Source organism: Mesoplodon bidens, assembly GCF_964165515.1.
Source record: "Mesoplodon bidens genome assembly, chromosome: 10".
NCBI lineage: Eukaryota > Metazoa > Chordata > Mammalia > Artiodactyla > Ziphiidae > Mesoplodon > Mesoplodon bidens.
Window position 1 is genome coordinate 100,375,923 of NC_138172.1, and position 19,252 is coordinate 100,395,174.

Here is a 19,252-nt window from a genome sequence, read left to right on the forward strand (position 1 = left end):
TTATAAATTAAGTTATACTATATGAAACTGCTGATCATTCAAATGGGTTTGACCTACAAAAGCAGCAGTTTCATATGGCTCAACATTATGGTAACGCCAAAGTCCTTGTTTTTAAGACTTCTCAATATGAATTTTATATACTTAGAAATTCAGTACCACGGCACTAATAGGGCTTTACACTGGCAAGTGACCTGTTGATTCTCACCTTATAAACTGGAGAGCTCCTTCCACACCTGAACCTAGCAGCCAATCTGATCTAAAACCTGTCAACCGGTCTGGCACTGTCCGTTCCTTACTCACATAATCAAGGTTTCCTTTCTATTTGGAACCCACCTTGGAATCCTTGACCTGGGTTTCGCAGACACTGCTCTTCAGACATGAGATGTGTAACATTTAATGCCAAAGCTTCAACGGAACAATCTGGCATACAACAGAATAGACTATACTACCAGCAGCGAGAAGGAAAACCAATGGATCAGTCTGTGAAGAGGCAAGTACTGTGTTGTAGCACTCCACTTACATGAATTCCAGACAAGATGTATCTAATCAACAGTAACAAAAAGAAGATCTGTGCTTGTTTAGGGCTGGTGGTAGAGAAACTGATTGGGAAAAGAGGTATAAGGGAACTTCTGAGGGAGACGGAAATGCTCTCTATCTTGACTGAGATGAAGGATACATGGTAGGGGGGTGTAAGTTTGTCAAAACTCAATGAAATGTACACTTAAAATGAATGTATTTTACTGTATGTAAACAGTACCTCAATCAAATTTACAAAAAACAAAACAGTATATTTTTAACTAACAAGTGAAACACAAACACTACCTTATTTTTTTTTTATTTTTATTTTTTGCGGTATGTGGGCCTCTCACTGTTGTGGCCTCTCCCGTTGCGGAGCACAGGCTGCGGACGCACAGGCCCAGCGGCCATGGCTCACGGGCCCAGCCGCTCCGCGGCATGTGGGATCTTCCCAGACCGGGGCACGAACCCGTTTCCCCTGCATCGGCAGGCGGACTCTCAACCACTGCGCCACCAGGGAAGCCCTGAAACACAAACACTACCTTATTTTTTAAAAATTAATGCATAATGGATAAAGCTTAAGTTCCCTTTGACCACCCTCCCAATCCTGGTTTCCATCCTTTCTCTCTCCCATTTATACCTCCTCCCTCAAATAATCACTGCTGGGAGTTTGGGATGAGTTCTTCTGAACCTTTAAAAGTATATTTACATACATATACAGCCCAAGAAGATGTACAGTATTGTTTTGTACATAGATATAACTTGTACACATTTCTGAAACTTGTTTATTTTCATTTAGCATGTCTCTGAGATCTATTCATGATAATACAGTTTATTTCTTTAAATCCAATATAGTAATCTATCATGTGACTATACCACATTTTATTTAGCCAGGCCTTTCCCCTTCTGATAAATACTTGGGTTGTTTTTCCCTTTTACAGTTCACCCGTGGTTACCCCCTGAGGTGGCCACAGGGATCACAGATGGTGCTCCAAGCGTCCTTTAGCCTTATCTGTAAGGTTTAATTTTTTTTTTTTCTGCGGTATGTGGGCCTCTCACTGTTGTGGCCTCTCCCGTCGCGGAGCACAGGCTCCAGACACGTAGGCTCAGCGGCCATGGCTCACGGGCCCAGCCACTCTGCAGCACGTGGGATCTTCCCGGACTGGGGCACGAACCCGTGTCCCCTGCATCAGCAGGCGGACTCTCAACCACTGCGCCACCAGGGAAGCCCAAGGTTTAATTTTTTACAGTAAGAATGCATTTATGTATTAGTTATAAAGTTTAAATATTCACTTTAATTAAAGAATTTTCTGATACATAAATTATCAAAAAAAGAATGAAACAAAATCAGTAATAGGAGGCAATCATCCATTAAAATATAAGGAAAACAAAGTTCTAGGGCATAATCAATGTACTCATGGTTTGACATGTAAGTATTGGTTGAAAAATAATGATCTGAGCACTAAACAGTCCATATAAGCACATTCTCCTACTCAAAGCAATTATGATAAAAATATCAGCATACTGGTTACCATGGTATAAGCATGATTAATACATGCACAAATACTTCGTTTATGTTTTTTGCTTTCTTCTTTTATGACTATGATGTCTTTCCCCATCCCTGAAATGAAAGGGGTGAAAAAACAATTATAAATGACAGGCACTTTAATATCAAAGCTTTAAAATAATAATTCGCAGTAATATACTGACATCAGATACAAACCAGAACAAGTTAAAACATGCCCTTAAAACTGAACAGTGACATTTTTTAGGAGTAGATATAAATAATCCATCATTAAAACTACAGGACAAAATTGAGATGGGGATAGGGAAAACGGATTTTTTACCTGCGCTTTGGAGTTACACTTTAAAATGAACCCTGACTATATGTACCCGGTTGATGACCTGAGAGTTCATTGCAAACAGGATGCTGGAGTCATGGGAGGAGTTCAGATGTCTGATCTCTTCACCCTGGCCCCCATCTCAGCTCCCACAATTCATTCCCTCTCAGGGGTGGCCCTCAAAGACTATCCTACTGAGAAGTGCTTCCTGCTAATACTCAGTTTATCCTCTCTAAAGGAAGATTACTCATGTTTAGATTGTGAGGTTATCTAACATATGTAAGTCAACAGGGACTGACTGGACATGGCAAACATTACTTAAGTGGAAGAAGCACTGACAACCAGAAGAAGTGAGACAGCACAATTTCTGACAGCTAATCAAGAGTTAACGTGTGCAGGGGCTTCCCTGGCGGCACAGTGGTCAAGAATCCGCCTGCCGATGCAGGGCACACGGGTTCGAGCCCTGGTCTGGGAAGATCCCACATGCCGCGGAGCAGCTACACCTGTGTGCTGCAACTACTGAGCCTGTGCTCTAGAGCCCGCGAGCCACAACTACTGAGCCCGCACAACTACTGAAGCCCGTGCGCCTGGAGCCCGTGCTCTGCAACAAGAGAAGCCACCACAGTGAGAAGCCTGAGCACCGCAATGAAGAGTAGCCCCCGCTCGCAGCAACGAGGACCCAATGCAGCCAAAAATAAATAAATATAATAAATTTATTAAAAAAAAGTTAATGTGTGCCTAATTATCACACATTATCATGCATTAAATGAATCAAAAGGGTTTACTAAGCAAATATTTCACTGTTATAAGAGAAGGACTAAATCACAGCTAGCTTTAACTCTATGAACTGAATGATAAGATGAGCAAAATTATTAAACCAGTAAGTCTTACTAATTCCTGATCGCCACCAGCCCTGGAGAGGTATCATTTAAAAGCCTATGCTAGGGCTTCCCTGGTGGCGCAGTGGTTGAGAGTCCGCCTGCCGATGCAGGGGACGTGGGTTTGTGCCCCGGTCCGGGAAGATCCCACATGCCGCGGAGCGGCTGGGCCCGTGAGCCATGGCCGCTGAGCCTGCGCGTCCAGAGCCTGTGCTCCGCAACGGGAGAGGCCACAACAGTGAGAGGCCCACGTACCACAAAAAAAAAAAAAAAAAAAAAAAAGCCTATTGCTAGACAAGCACTGTGCAAATAATACTAAATAAGACATGGACCCGCTTTCAACGAGCTCAGTCTAGTTGAGAAAGAAATAACTTACGTTCAGTAAAAAGTAGGTGGCGGGTAGAGTGGTAACAAAATGGGAAAGATCAGCTCTGTCTGAATGAGTGAAAAAGGCTTCATGGAAATGACTAAGCTGGGTCCTGAAGGATGAGGAGGAGTTTACGGAAGGCTTAAAGGACTCCCCAGTGGCGCAGTGGTTAAGACTCCGTGCTCCCAATGCAGGGGGCCCAGGTTCAGTCCCTGGTCAGGGAACTAGATCCCACATGCATGCTGCCACTAAGAGTCCAAATGGCAGTGAGCTGCAACTAAGGAGCCCACGTGCCGAAACTAAGACTCAGCGCTACCAAACAAATAAATAAATAAATAAATATTTTTTAAAAAACCCCAAAAAACCAGGCAGCAGAACATGAGGTGGAAAGGCGTGGATGAGGCACAGTGCGGATGAGGAACTGTGAGTAACCCGGGCTGGCTAGAGCAGAAGTTATGTATTTCACGGGGGAGGGGCAAAATACAAAGTAGGTAGGCAGGTGCCCTGCTCCTGGAGGTCTTGAGAGCTGTTCTGAAGAATGTGAACTCTACCACCGAGGAGTTGTAAGAGGTGGAAGTTCACTCTGGCAGCAGGGCAGGGATGGATCCATATGGGACAAGCCTACAGAGGGAACAATGAGGAGAACAGCCATCGTTTTCCAGATGACAGCCTTAAGGACAGAGAGGAGGAGGAGCGTGTGAGGTATCTTCACACACAACTGACGATTAGGACCAGATGGTAAGGAGTAAAAGGGAGCTTCTAACGTGAGTCCTCGACTCCTGGCTTAGGTGAACACATGATGGCCGTCCATTAACCAGGACAGCAGTACTGGCGGAAGAGGAGCAGACCAAGAAAAAGTCAAGTTCAGGCGTAGACCTGACAAATTTGAGATCCACGTAGATGCCCAGTAAGCAGCTGGATACAGGAACAGACCGCGGTCCATCTGAATTCATTATTTCAGTATTACTTTATATCTCCCCAGCTTTCACAATTGTATCAGGAATACCAACAAGGGCAAAACTGCCTGCCATTAAAGCTTAGACCTTCTCTCTGACTTTATAACATCCTTTATCTGATGAATTAGCAAGAGAAAGAAAGGATGAGAAAGAGAAACAAGAAAGGGAGGGAGGGACACAGAAAGGACTGAAGAAAGATCTAGGCAAACACCTTTTTAACCTGGTTAACTTTCTACCTAGACATTATTTTCCCATCTCCTGGTGAGGAAACAAGTAATAAAAAAGGGAAACCGCACCAAGCAGGCAGATAGAGCTGTGGATATTTGAACTGAAACAGGATGAATGTTAAGAATCTTCATCAATTGTTTCTCTCCTCACCTTAATTTACTTACAAGCCATTTTCTCAGCATGGCCTATGACAGAAGGACCTTTTGCTTCTCAAACATCAACAATTCGACAGCGAATGACGCAGTGTTGGGCTTACCTCTCTTTCCTTCTTCTTGAGTCCCAGTGTTTGTCCTTATCTTTGCTCCTTTTGTGTTTATGGGGGCTCCTACTCCGGTCCCTTCTATGTCGTGAACACTCCGCATCCAGATGGCTTCCCCCAGACTGCCGTGAGTCTACTGAAGCCGACCGCCTTTCTTCATTCCTGAAACAGAAAGAACATTAAACAGTTAGTTTTAACTATGGTCTCCAGTACAGACCAGCCTAAAGCTCAATATTCTGTATCAGACCAGTGACAGATAGAGACTAAACACGTATAACCTTGCACTCCAGATAAGAGGGCAGGCAAAGAAACTTAGCTCTTAATGGTATGTTTCACAACTATGGTAAAATAAAGAACAGTAAGCGTTCTGATGAATTACAGCGTGCTACTAATGGTCTTGGAGGTGCTAAAATTCAGTTGAACAATTACAGGTGACGGAATAAAAAGAGAACTCTTTTCACCAACTGACGCACTGACATACTTCTCCGCATCGTCCTCTGCTTTCTCCTGCTCCTCCTGCCACTGGCTGCTGAGTTCCTCCATGTGCACGTTGATCACATCCCGAATCACCTACGGAGAATTAAGTACCGAATTTCAGATAAGAGAGCTGCTCAGGGACTTCCCTGGTGGCGCGGTGGTTAAGAATCCGCCTGCCAATGCAGGGGACACGGGTTCGAGCCCTGGTCCGGGAAGATCCCACATGCAGAGGAGCAACTAAGCCCGTGTGCCACAACTACTGAGCCCACGTGCCACAATTACTGAAGCCCGTGCACCTAGAGTCCGTGCTCTTCAACAAGAGAAGCCACCGCAATGAGGAGCCCATGCACCGCAATGAAGAGTAGCCCCTGCTCGCCGCAACTAGAGAAAGCCCGTGCGCAGCTACGAAGACCCAACGCAGCCAAAAATTAAATAAATAAATTTATTTTTTTAAAAAAAAGGTTAACCATAAAATTGTAAAGAACACTTAGCAACGACACTTACACTTGAGTTCAAGGTTATGAGACCAGAGAAGAAACAAGTGTTGAACCACCAAGGATTTGAGGGACTGTAAGACTCACTAGGGCGATGCCCGAGTAAGGTAAGTCTAAAACATGTACTTTAATTGTAAAAAGCACAGCATAAAACTAAGTGCTAAGCCATCGGTACAGAGCATGAGTGCAGTAAGCCGGCAGATGGCTCAGGGCCATCAACACCTCATGGAAACAGTGAGTGGGCATCAAGTTTCTAAACAGCAAAACAAAAGGCACCGCAGATGAGACATGTATTAGGATACCAAGGTAAGAATAAATACGTGTGATCAGATACAGTTTAACAGACATGCTTGACTAAAGCAAAAGAAAACGCTTGGTAAAATGAGGCCAGATTATGGAAGGTCTCTGAAATCATAAAAGGAAAGAAGAAATAACATGGGAACAATTAGAGATTCAATGAGGAAATTATTTACAGCATTTAGGCAAGGTGATTCGTGTACCAAAAATTCATCAACTCTACCCACTAAATGACATCTGAAAATAAGTCTAGATATACATCAAGAGGTTAATGTACTTAAATTTTATAATATACATAAAATTATTTTATAATATAAATTATAAATAATTTATACCAAGACATTTCTTAAGCCCAAATGTTTAGTAAAGTACATAAACGCGCACTAAAAGTTCTGCCAAGAAAGATAACTATTTACTGAACAATTTCTTTGTCCATAAGCATTATTTCAATTACTTCTCACAATAACCCTGCAGTCTGTATTACTATAAAATGAAAAAAATCTGAATCTTAAAAAGCCCAAATAATTTGCCCAAGTCAAACAGCCAATGATAAATTGCAGAATCAAAACTCAAGCCCAGGTCTGTCTAAAGCCAAAATCTATGTTCTCATCATGATGTAATACCACTTTCTCAAAAGCAGTGTTTTTTGTAAGACTGCACAACCTTTTTTTTTTTTTTTTTTTTTTTTTGCGGTATGCGGGCCTCTCACTGTTGTGGCCTCTCCCGTTGCGGAGCACAGGCTCCGGACGCGCAGGCTCAGTGGCCATGGCTCACGGGCCCAGCCGCTCGGCGGCATGTGGGATCCTCCCAGACTGGGACACGAACCCGCGTCCCCTGCATCGGCAGGTGGACTCTCAACCACTGCGCCACCAGGGAAGCCCTGCACAACCTCTTTATAGAAGGGCTTTGTACCCTGAAAAGCCTTTGTCTGGTAAAGGGTGGGTCTGAGAGTGATGGAGCAAATACAAAGCAGGTGTGGCCACCGTGGAGCCACTTCCTCTCACAAAACGTCTAAGGAACTGTGGAAATCCACGGGACAGAGGACAACTATCTAAGGGAAATCTCTGTGTTCACCAAAGCTCTATACAATTATGTAAAACATACCTCAGTATATGATTTCTTGGTTATGTGAACATTCTTAGCTCTATAGGACTGGCGTCTTCTTTTATAATCTCTCACTTCTGCCAGGATTTCAAGGTAAGATTTTGGACTTTTTCGACTATTATCTAATAAAAGAACAAAATAAAATTATTACATCCTCAGAAGCTATAAATTCTTATGAATTAGTGGGAAGGAACACCATAATCATCCGATATTTCAACATGCTTTAATGTATTGTAATAATATAGCACTCAAAAATACTCTAAAAATTCTGTTATATAAATGGACTAAGTTTTATATCACTCCTTTTCTCTAACCATTAATTGAACATAAGAGTGCTTAGGTACAGAGATTAAAGTAACATCCCAGCTCAAGGAACATTCTTACAGAAGTAAGGTATGCTTAATGTAACAATCAGAGAGCAAAATTTCAAGTACTAAGTAAACATCTTAATATATATGTAAATAACAGATGATACAAAACCATCCAACTCCAAGCGGCCTGACAAGTCATCTTAGTAACACTCAAAGGATGGAATGACAATTAAGAAATAGAAAACTATGACATTCGTCTCAAACCTTGATTGACTTTGGCAGCCAAGTCTACAAAGAGATCGCTGTCATTTTCAATAATTTGAGAATCTGAGCGCTTTTTCTTTGTCTCCTCGATTACAAAATCATAGAGGGCAAGACGATCGGCTTGGGTTAGATCACAAACAAACCGTTTGTGATTCAGAGGAACTTCAACAGGCAATGAAGAATACATCCCTAGAGTAAAAATAAAATCACAAGAATAAACAATACATGAAGCTTTGTGGATTTATGATCTACTATACTTATCTTTAAACATGCGCTGTAATAATGCAACATTAAATTAACACAAGCAATCTGTTTTCATAGTAATCCCTAAACATACAAAACATCAATCTGTGTGATAACGGTCAACACTGACTCTACCCTGAATGCTACATCCACAGAACGTTTGCTGTTGTGGACGTTTGCTATTCTTTCCAACAATGTTAAGACAGATCCCATGAAGGCAGGCAATAATAACCATGAGACAATTTGCTAAGAAAAAAATCTTTTAAAAGGCTACCCATACTGTAAAAGTAGATATTAACTTTCTTTCTGTCTATGTGCTTTTCCCCATAAAAGCTGGGGAAAAAATGTTTTTAATAGGTTATACACATTACAGTCCCTTTGAAGATAAATTATAGAAATATGAAAAATGTGTAAAAAATATAATTTTTTATGAGAGACATGATTCAAGCTAAATGTTCCATAGTCAAAATACAACCCATTTGTGCAATGACTTAGAGCTAGGGACCAAGAAACAGTTAACTAGCAGAAATCCCAAGAAAGACCAGAGAAAGACAGACTGAGACTAACCCTGATTTAATTTTCGGAAGCAGCAGCATATTGACTTCACCAAATTAACTGAAAAACGTTAACAATACCACCACCCCCAAAGTCACGGAACTTTCTAAAATCTGCTCATTAATGAAAAAAAGTAAATACAATACCTGGATATGATGTATTAAACATTGAAGAAAATTTGTTTTGAGATTCAAATTTTCTCAAAGAAACAAAAAAATTACTGTAACTGTAAATAAAGCAATTTAAAACGATTCTTTCTAGACTTCATTATTCACGAATGCAAACAAAGAACATGAGCTTCTAAAGGAATCCTTTTAATGTTTGCTAGTTACCCTAAAGTAATAACTTAGGTTCACAGAACAATGTAAAATCAGTAGCTCTTCTCAAATACTTATATTTGATAAAGTTTAATCTCACTGACTTCCTAGGTAAAGAGGCAAAACAAAAATTCAAATGAGAGCACCCTATGAACTAAGCATTACAACACAAGAAAAGAGATGACTTTACATTTGTCTACAAATTAAGAGGAGAGCTACACTGAATCTGAGTCCGTGGTGTAACAGCTATAGATAACCATCTGTACTAGCAGAAGGCTTCTGAATTAGTGCGGAAGGAGGGTTCCCTCCTTTTCAATCTTACTCTAATTCTGGTAGAAGCTAGGGAAAGCCAGATGTTAAAACATTTAATTTTATAATATAAAAATGAGATGGCTTTGATAAACCTAATTTATCTGAATATAGGTTATATATTCTGGGAGAAAAATACAAAAGATTAGAAAACACTGATGTATTATAAACAAGCTCCATGTAAACCTCTCTCTGCTCTTTTTAAACAAAGAAGTATAATTTCCTCCTTAAAATATTTTGGAGTTTTCTTTATTCACCTTAAATTTCTGTATGGTCAAGACTGATAGTTAAATTCTTTGAAATTCAACTAAAATTCCAAATCAAGACTATAATGTTGTGACAATGATTAAGATAAAGTTTAGAAATTTGAGTGATACTTTTAAAAGGATATCATTTGCCAAAAGGATACTGCATATCTTTAAATAAGGAGTACATTCAGGTTCCTAATTCCTCTTTATACTCACCCCAATTACTGAAAAAGAAAAAGTACAGGAAAAGTTAAACAACAAACTGCATTCAAATCATTCAGAACATAGATATTTCTGACAAAAAAATAATAATAAACACACTTAAATAAGCTTACATTTCCACAAAATGTAAAAGTTCAAACGCAAGTTTCTATACAATTTAGAGGTATATCTGAATGAGCTGTAATCATACTAATTCTGTGACCCTCTATCTACTTTTTTTTATAGTAGTTTTTAAAAACTGTGGTAAAATATACACGTGAAATTTACCATTTTAACCATTTTCAGGTGTGCAGTTCAGGGGCACTTAGTACCTTCATACTGTTGTACGACCATCACTTCTATCCATCTCCAGAACTTTTTCATCACCCCAAACTGAAACTCTGATCTACTTTTTCAATAACTTGAACTCTCATTCTTCTGTGTTAGTCCTTTCTGCCAACACAGGGCATCTCAAACGTGTGAGATACAATATTAAATATTAATAATATTAATATTAAATAATAATATATTTAACAATATTAAACATTAACTCGTGTTAAAGGTACAAATTCAGAATTTTGCGAAGAATTCATACAGAGTCAATTTCCTAACACTGGAGATGAAGAAGTGAGGCCCTGGGAAGTAAAACGATTCGCCAACATCTCACAAGTGGTAGGAACAGATCAGGTCTAGAACCATGATCTCCTGTCTCTTTGGGGTTCTGTAGCGTGGTACACTGATGTTCAAATCATGGCCACCACCCAAACAGATGCCATGAAACTGAAGTACAGCAATTTGAATTTTTAATATTGAAGGAAAAAGATAAACCACGAATTATAAATGATTGTTTATGACTGAAATTAGTATCTTGGTTATAAAATTAACCAAAGTAACTATATCTGAAAATAAATAAGTAGATCTAATGGCTGTTTAAGCTTTGATAAAGATTAACGAATTGAGAACCCTATACCTTGAGTTTAGACCTGATGTGACTGATGAAATGAAAACATAAAAAACTTACAATTTAGTACATAACAAAATATTAATGAAATGGAAAATGTAAAACTATTCATGTTAGTCACTCTTCCTTCAAAGTAAACATCAATAAGAAAGTATTAAAGAGATTTTTGTCCTGGGGTAAAAAATTTTAGATGTGTAAGACGTAAGTGCGCCACAAAAATTAATCTCTATTGAGAAATTGCAGAACTCTACACAGGTGAAAAAAAGTTTTAAAAAGAGGGTTACAGATCATATAACATGTTATTCTTAACAAATAAGTCTTAATTTAAGACAATACAAAAATTCAAAATCAAATAGAAGTTCCTCTTAACTATCTATTGAAAGAACTATTCATTCAAAGTAATTATTTGCTTTTGTAAAGAATTAAACTCAATGTGCAAATCTGCAAAATTCAGACCTTGGCTCTCAATCCAGCTTTCCTATATTATAGCAAAGGGGTGCTAATTCACTTCTGTGTGCCTCTTTTTCTTCATCTAAAATGAAAGGGCAAATACTTGTTCAACCTATCACAAGTTTGTTGTCAAAGGGAAATGAAATGCATAAGAGAGCTTTGAAAAAAAATAAAAATCTCTTCTAAAATATAAAAGCACTGAGGACCTTTAGAACAAGCACCCCAGAACTTTATCTCTATCAGACAGGATTTGTTTCCTGATCTGTAAAAAGCAGAAGCTGGATTAGATGATCTCCAAGTTCTCTTTCAACTCTAAAATAAATTCAGTAAATCTATCTAACTAGCTAAGGTCAAAAAAATTCCTTTAACTAGTAACTCCTCCAAAAAACAAAACCAAAATCCTTTACTTTTTTAATTGGTTCAGTAACTGAACAGGGGTCAAAAAAGGCTTGACTGACTATAGCTCAGTAATCTCTTCAAATAAGATGAGAGTCAAATGTCTCCCTCAAAGAATAAAACCTGCAATTTAGCACAAAAAGTACTAAATGGGATCTTCAAAACAGGAAATACAAGAAATATGCTTCTGGCTGTTACAAGGAACCAATGTAATGCAGACTAAGAAGACTTCTTCCTTCTGCAGCCATAGGGCAACTGAGGGAGAAATGAAGCCCAGATACTGGCTTAGAACAATGGGATTAAGACCCTGAACATCAACACAGGAGAAAAGAAATCGTAACTATGGGCTGGTGAGTATCATTCAGCTAAAAAGAAGAGTGAGGGAGAAAAAGGTAAGATGTCCAGAAAAAGCTACCTTCAGGAGGCTTAAAGAAGTCAACTGAGAATTCTTATCAGAGCCAGTAAGCTTTGGCTGGATGGTCTACCTAGAGCCAGAAATCTGTTAACTCCATTTACTTGTTTTCTTCTATCATTTTGAAGGATTAAGGTTTCTTTCAATTTCCTAGAAGCTCAAACTTAAAAATTCTAACCTAGTCTCTGCTGAAGTTAAGTCCCAGGCAGAAACTCTTAAGCCAGCCTTCCAAAGCCGGGCATGCAGGGATCCACAAACCCTCTGAAATTGTATATAAAACTGTTGTTTGTGCTTCACTGAGGAGTAGCTGTGGAGACAGATTAGCCCGAGCCTTTCCTCTTACATTGCATTTCGACATTCCTACATTTAACACTGGGCTAATTCTCAAGAGAGAGGGGAAATGTCAGGGTGAGACAGTCTACTCAATGGGATTTATTTACTAAATAATCATAATTAAAAAAAAATTATCTACGAGGCAATCTCACCTATTAGGTAATTCCAAAGCATGAATCCCTAGCTAAAACAGTGTCCTGGTGAGACTGGTGTATCTCAGTGGAATATATCTAACAAATGAAGCTGACACCAAGCACTGAGTCTAATGTCAAATGTAAAACTTAGCCTTTCTCGTAACTGTTCTCGTAAGATTTCTCTTGAAAATTAGTAACATGTGCTATAGAAGAAAAACAGTTTTACTAATTAGTTCAAACTTTGATGCCACTTACTTTGATTATAATAATCACCATCGTTTCCAACTGCATCTCTAGCTTGTTTAATTATGTGGAATTGTGAGTCCTTATCTGTCAAAAAAATCCATAAATACAATATGAATCATCAGTGTCCACAATGAAATTAACTGGGATCCAATCCAAGCTCCTTGGGCACATTGAGAAACCTTCCAGAATCTTAACACCCACAGTGTTGCCGAGGTACTATGAATGCAGAATTCTTTCAGATCTACCTAGAATCCAGTAAGTAACCAGACTTCAAGCAATTCAGAAAACACTATAATCAAGCATGCAGCAGTAGCTGCTACAAATTTTATCAACTAATATAATATCTAACATTTCTTGAACCCCAGCTAAGTGTCAGGCAGTATTCTAACCATATTACATATATCATTACATCATTTAATCCTCACAAGGGTGCTATTATCATCATCCACATTTTATAAAGAAATTTAGGCAACAAACAGGTTAATTACCTTACTGAAAGTCACACAACTATTAGTGACAAAATTAGTTGTCTCAGGGCATTCTGATTCCAAAGTCCAAGACTTTAACCTCTATGTATGCTGTGAACACTTGGAACACATTTCCATCCTCAGTTCTATCATCAAATTATGTGTGTGGCCAGATTTTTGTTATAATCAAGAAGGAAGGCATCTGTCCTATTGTACAAAGCTTTGGAGGATTTTCATTGCCTATTATAAGCCTGGTCTCTACATTTCAGATTGAGCAAACTAGTGTCACTATAGGAAATATCCTTCTTGGGACTTCCCTGGCAGTCCAGTGGTTAAGACTTCACCTTCCAATACAGGGGGTGCGGGTTTGATTCCTGGTTGGGGAGCTAAGATCCCACATGCCTCCCAGCCAAAAAACCAAAAAAACATAAAACCGAAGCAATATTTTAACAAATTCAATAAAGACTTTAAAAAACGTTCCACATCAAAAAAAACATTCTTTAAAAAAAAAAAGAAATATCCTTCTTAATCAACCATAAGCATACTTATAAAGTCCATTCTTTTGATAATTCAAAAATGAAACATCAGGACTTCCTTGGTGGCGCAGTGTTAAGAATCCGCCTACCAATGCAGGGCACACGGGTTCAGTCCCTAGACTGGGAAGATCCCACATGACAAGGAGCAACTAAGCCCGTGCACCACAACTACGGAGCACTCTAGAGCCCACGAGCTACAACTACTGAAGCCCACGCGCCTAGAGCCCGTACTCCACAACTAGGTAAGCCACTGTGACGAGAAACCCATGCACCGCAATGAAGAGTAGTCCCCGCTTGCCACAACTAGAGAAAGCCCGCGTGCAGCAACGAAGACCCAACGCAGCCAAAAATAAATAAAAATACCAATACCTATACAGGTACAGCTACACTAAAATATTTTAAAATTATATTAATACTTACTCAAGGTAACTGAAGGTATCTTCGCATTCTCATAGAAAAAGTCAGAATTATACATTTTACCCTAAACAATAAAAAAAACAAAATCTTAGTGTTTTTCAGTATCATATGACTATTTTAAGATTTGAGATAAACCAACAATAGATTAATATCATTTAAACATTTCTTGCAATAATTTGCAAAATGAGGCAAGTACCATTGTACCCCTCAAATGACTATTATTTTGTCAGAAAACATCACACTGTACCTTCCAAATACTGTGAACTTACTAAGGCATGAATTACACAACATACACATAATAGATATATGGTACCTCTTCTTCTTTGGTATAGCCCAGTTTCCTCAATCTACAAGATACCATGTGCTTTGCTAAAGACGACTTAGGCATGTGATGATTGGAATCATAAGGGCATATGGCAACTTCATCCTATAAAGATCAAACAGAAGCAAAGAAAAACGGTACATAATTTTTAAGGAAATATTTATACCATTAAATGTTTTTATATCCTCTTCTGTAGGCCTCTCCCAACGCCCCTGTGTGAGTGTATATACACAGGGAAAAAAAAAAAAAAAAAAAAACCTCCCTCATTCTCTCTCCCCCTTACAGCCTCTGCCCCCCCTTCAACCCATCAAAGCCCAACTCTTGAAAGATGTGTTTACACTCGCTGCCTGGACAACCTCACCTACCAATCAGCTAGTCTTTTCTCCTCCTAACGAACTCTGAAATCCTTCCACATAATCCATGCCCACTGCCATGTCCCCATGCAGGAGATCATCACCTCCCTCCTAGGTTACAAGGACCACTGCCTAACTGCTCTCTCTACTTCCGGTCTGGCTGTTCTCCATTCTCCACACTGCAGCTAGCTTGAATCCCAGGCCTGCCACTTACTGACTGTATGAACTTAGTCAAGGTACTGAACCTTACTTTGCCTCAGTTTCCTCATCTATAAAAGGGGTGTAACAGCAGGACCTCTCTCACAAAGCTATGAGTTTATACACATAAAGCAATTTGGACAGGGCCTGGTAAATAGTAAGCATTCAATAAATATAAGCAATTATTATTTTATTAAAAGGCAAGTATAATCATGATATGTCTTGGCTTAAAATACTTCCATGCGGGGCTTCCCTGGTGGCGCAGTGGTTAAGCATCCTCCTGCCAATGCAGGGGATGCGGGTTCGAGCCCTGGTCTGGGAAGATCCCACATGCCGCGGAGCAACTAAGCCCGTGCGCCACAACTACTGAGCCTGTGCTCTAGAGCCCACATGCAGCAACTACTGAGCCCGCGAGCCACAACTACTGAAGCCCATGTGCCTAGAGCCCGTGCTCCACAACAAGAGAAGCCACCGCAATGAGAAGCCCGCGCACAGCAACGAAGAGTAGCCCCTGCTCGCCGCAACTAGAGAAAATCCATGTGGAGCAACAGAGACCCGACGCAGCCAAAAATAAATAAATTAAAGAAAAAAACAAAACTTCCATGCCTCCCCCACTGTTCTCATTAAGAAAAAAAATAAATAAATCCAGATTCTTTAACACGGCTGACACAAGGACCTTTAAGCTCTGGCCCCTACTGACCATCATTCCCCTCCTTCCCCATAGCCTATGCTCTTAGCTACCCTTAACTACCGGAGGTTTCCTGATCTGCTCACACCCTTGTCTCTGGATTTCTACACATGCTGTTGATGCTTTCTCTGTGCTTCACTAGCTAATTCAGCTCACTTTCATTTATCAGCTTAGAATTCACTTTACCCAGGAAGTCCTGGCCATCCCCTCACGGCCTACAATAACTGGCACTACAGCACTTCCAACCCAGCCTTCATGGACTTTATCACATTCCAATGTAGGGGCTGATCTCTCTGTATTCCCCCTCATCACCACCGCCAGCCGTTGAGCTCTGTGAGGATGGGAACTGCGACGCTGTTCACTCAACTTCAGTATGAAAACACTCCAGCAAAAAAGTGAAGATTCACTGCCTATCTGGACTGCACCTGGTCTAGGAAGTATGAATGTCACTTACCAGGATGTTAAAGCCAGTCCCTCTCCTGAATATCAGACACTGGTCTTGAAAAGGTCAGATACACACCCACAGCCGATCGCCCGAATTTTGGAATTTCAGAGAGGAGTTTTAGAGCGGCTGCATACCAATTAGGCCCAGGGACTCTCAGAGCAGAATGCCTGGGGGTTCAAATCCTAACCACCACCTCTCAGCGATGTGTCCTGGAACAAAGTATCACCTCTTCTGGTTTGTTTCCCCATCTGTAAAAAATGGCTAACGGTACCTACCTCATAGGGTAACTATAAATATTAAAGGAGCTAATTATAGTAAGTGGCATATACAAAGCTCTATTTAACTGTAAATAAAAGAAATCTAAATTTACTAAATCGCTGGGTAAACAGTGGTGTGGAAAGGCTTGGCAGGCCCCACTCAATGGAATTCGCAGCTTCAAATATACTTCTAAACAAATAATGAAAGTGTTGCTGCTGTTTTCTCCTCTGGCCGGGCAGCACGCGGGATCTTAGTTCCCAGGCCTGGGATTGAATTGAACCCGGGCACCCTGCAGCGGAAGCGCGGAATCCTAACCCCTGGACCGCCAGGGAATTCCCAAAAGTGTTTTTTTTTAAATGGTAAACCCAGAAAGAATAGTCGACCGCATGAATAATGACGCCACACTGGAGCACTTCCCTTCCTCCCATCCCATTAAAAAAAAAATCAGGATTGTTCACCCCAATACTCTTGCCTGCCTCTCTCCCTAACGTCCAGGAGAGCTGTTAGTACCGACTCTAGGTTGACATCCTTTAAGAATCCTGGAATCGGTGCACAGTCTGGAGGCAGAGAAAGGTGACCTGCACTCCCAAGCCCTCCCGACACCGAGTCTGGTGCAACTGCGGAATCCACGCGACAGATGACAGGGCAAACCGCCGCCGCCTCCGCGAGCAGCACCCCGAGACGCGCCCGCTTATCTCCCAGTCACACCCCAGCCCGGCTATCCGCTCCGCTCTGCACCCGCCGCGATCCCTCGGCTCCTTAGGGCGAGGTTCCGCAGGGGTGCGCAGCCCGGGGGTGGGTGAGAGCATCCCGGGGGCGTCAGGCGCTGCAGGCCGGATCCCGCGCCTCCCACAGCCCTGCAGACGCGGGGCCGCGCCCGCCGCCCGGGGCTCCGCAGGCTGACGGCCCCCGGGAGCACCCCGCGCCCCTCACCTCGGCCGCCTCCTCCTCCCCGGGCTCCAGCCGGTCCAGGCTCCAGCCCAGCGACGCCGTCACCTCCTCCAGCGTCCGGCAGCAGCTCTCCACGAACTCGCTCAGCTCCTGCCGCAGCCGCCGCCGCTCCTCCACCGGCGGAGGATCGCCCTCCATGGCCGCCACACAGCCGCTAACCCGCCTGCCGGCCCGGAAGGAACGGCCCAACTGCCGGCGGCGCGCGCGGGCCTCTGGGAGCGGTGGGCGGGGCCACACCGCCACGTGACTGGATCCGCCAACAGGGAAGGGCCCCGGGAAGGGCGGAAGCTGTTCCGTTGAGAAGCCTCTTCCGTCCCTTCCCGACGTCGCTGCCTTTCTAAGGCTCGTCGACGCCTTTGCACTTGGCCTTCCCTGAACGGCGTTCCCCGCTCCGCCCCAATTAAAAAAAAAAAAAAAGGCTTATATCTATAGAAAAGTTTAAAGAGTAGTACAATGAGCATTCGCATAGCCGTCCTCCAGTTCATTAACTGCTTAACATTTGGCCTCTCTCCCACCGTCTCCATACACACAGCCCCGCACACTGATTTTTGACGAATTATTTGAAAGTTGCGGATACTTCACCCCCACAGACGTCTGTATGCATCTCCTAAGGACATAGCCCGACATAAGCACAATATATGATCAAACCTAGAAAATTAATGATTTCATAGTATCATCTAACATAATTCGTATTCAAATTTCCCGAGCTGCCCCCGAAATTCCTTTGATAGCCGTTTTATTATTTTTTTCAACCCATGAGCTATAATCGGCTCTTTCAATGCAGAACAGTCTCCTCCACTCTCCTCTGTAACTTGTCATTGAATTTTGTCCCGACTCCCCGCCCGTTGTCTGGTAGAATGTTCCTCCTTCTGGACTTGTTAGATCTTCCCCTTACGAGTAGATTCAGTGTAAGCATTTTTTGCAAGACGTGTGTACCTCTTTATCACACCTCATAGAGGACACATATCTTAGATTATCCTGCTGTCAGTAATGCTAAATTTGATCACTCGGTAAAGACGGTGACTGCATGGCTCCATTGTAACTGTACATTTTCCTCTTGGTATTTGGTAAGTAATCTGAGGGATGCTACTTTGAGGCCATGTGAACATCCTGCTCCCAGCAAACTCACACAATCCTTCACTGAATCTGTGATTACATTACTGATTATGTACCCGATGATTCTGTAACTCTGTCATGCTCCCACGTTTATTAGCTGCCATTCTTACCATGCCTTCATTTTTTCTATTGTTTGTTTCACTATGGAATCACAGTTTGGTTTTTTAAAAATCATTATTAAAGATTTTTTTAATTCGTTATTACATACTCCATTACCATCATAATTCTTGCTTTTTTTATAAGCAGAAAATGTGTTTGCAGAAATTATAAAGTGAATACAAAATACTGATATTTTTGAGAAAATTGAATTGGATCAAATCAATAATAAAAATTTTTCCATGGTTCCATGGACTTCTTCTGAATAGTAAGATCATTGGTATTTGACATAGCCATAATGACGCTGTCAACACAAAGTGAACAATGCAAGAGGCATTTACTAAAGACTATGAGTATTTGTTATATGGATTCAGCCCATTAATAATCAATGTCCATTTCCATCCTGTATCCTGGACTTAATTTTTTTTTTTAACCATCGTAATTCTTGTTGATGCTCAAATGGTCCCAAGTTTGACCACTGGAAACCACTATAACCACCTGTGTCTCTTTGACACATTCCTGTTAGTCCTCAAGTACTTCCCTGCTTTGATTAACCCAAGTTTACTCTGTACATTTCCTACCCAAGACCCGGAACTAGCCCTTTTGGT

General features: G+C 41.2%; 1 protein-coding gene across 1 annotated transcript; it reads right to left on the reverse strand.

The window, feature by feature from the left end:
- Nucleotides 1–1,278: 1,278 nt before the first annotated feature.
- SNRNP48 (small nuclear ribonucleoprotein U11/U12 subunit 48) lies at nucleotides 1,279–17,631 on the reverse strand. Its single transcript, XM_081247336.1, has 9 exons — nucleotides 17,415–17,631; nucleotides 14,531–14,644; nucleotides 14,221–14,281; nucleotides 12,807–12,881; nucleotides 7,993–8,181; nucleotides 7,418–7,539; nucleotides 5,527–5,615; nucleotides 5,043–5,207; nucleotides 1,279–2,137 (listed from the first exon to the last, which is right to left on the reverse strand). The coding sequence occupies exons 1-9, from the start codon at nucleotides 17,568–17,570 to the stop codon at nucleotides 2,089–2,091; spliced, it is 1,020 nt and encodes a 339-aa protein (XP_081103462.1). The 5' UTR covers nucleotides 17,571–17,631; the 3' UTR covers nucleotides 1,279–2,088.
- Nucleotides 17,632–19,252: the final 1,621 nt, after the last annotated feature.

Bases quoted from the DNA above. Each gene is read 5' to 3' on its own strand.
- SNRNP48 (XM_081247336.1), bottom strand. From the start codon at position 17,570: ATGGAGGGCGATCCTCCGCCGGTGGAGGAGCGGCGGCGGCTGCGGCAG. The intron at 8,182-12,806 runs GTAAGTGGCATC...TTTTTACTCTAG, and splicing joins TGGTGATTATTATAATCAAA to GGATGTATTCTTCATTGCCT. The intron at 7,540-7,992 runs GTTTGAGACGAA...TTCTTTTATTAG, and splicing joins GGCTGCCAAAGTCAATCAAG to ATAATAGTCGAAAAAGTCCA.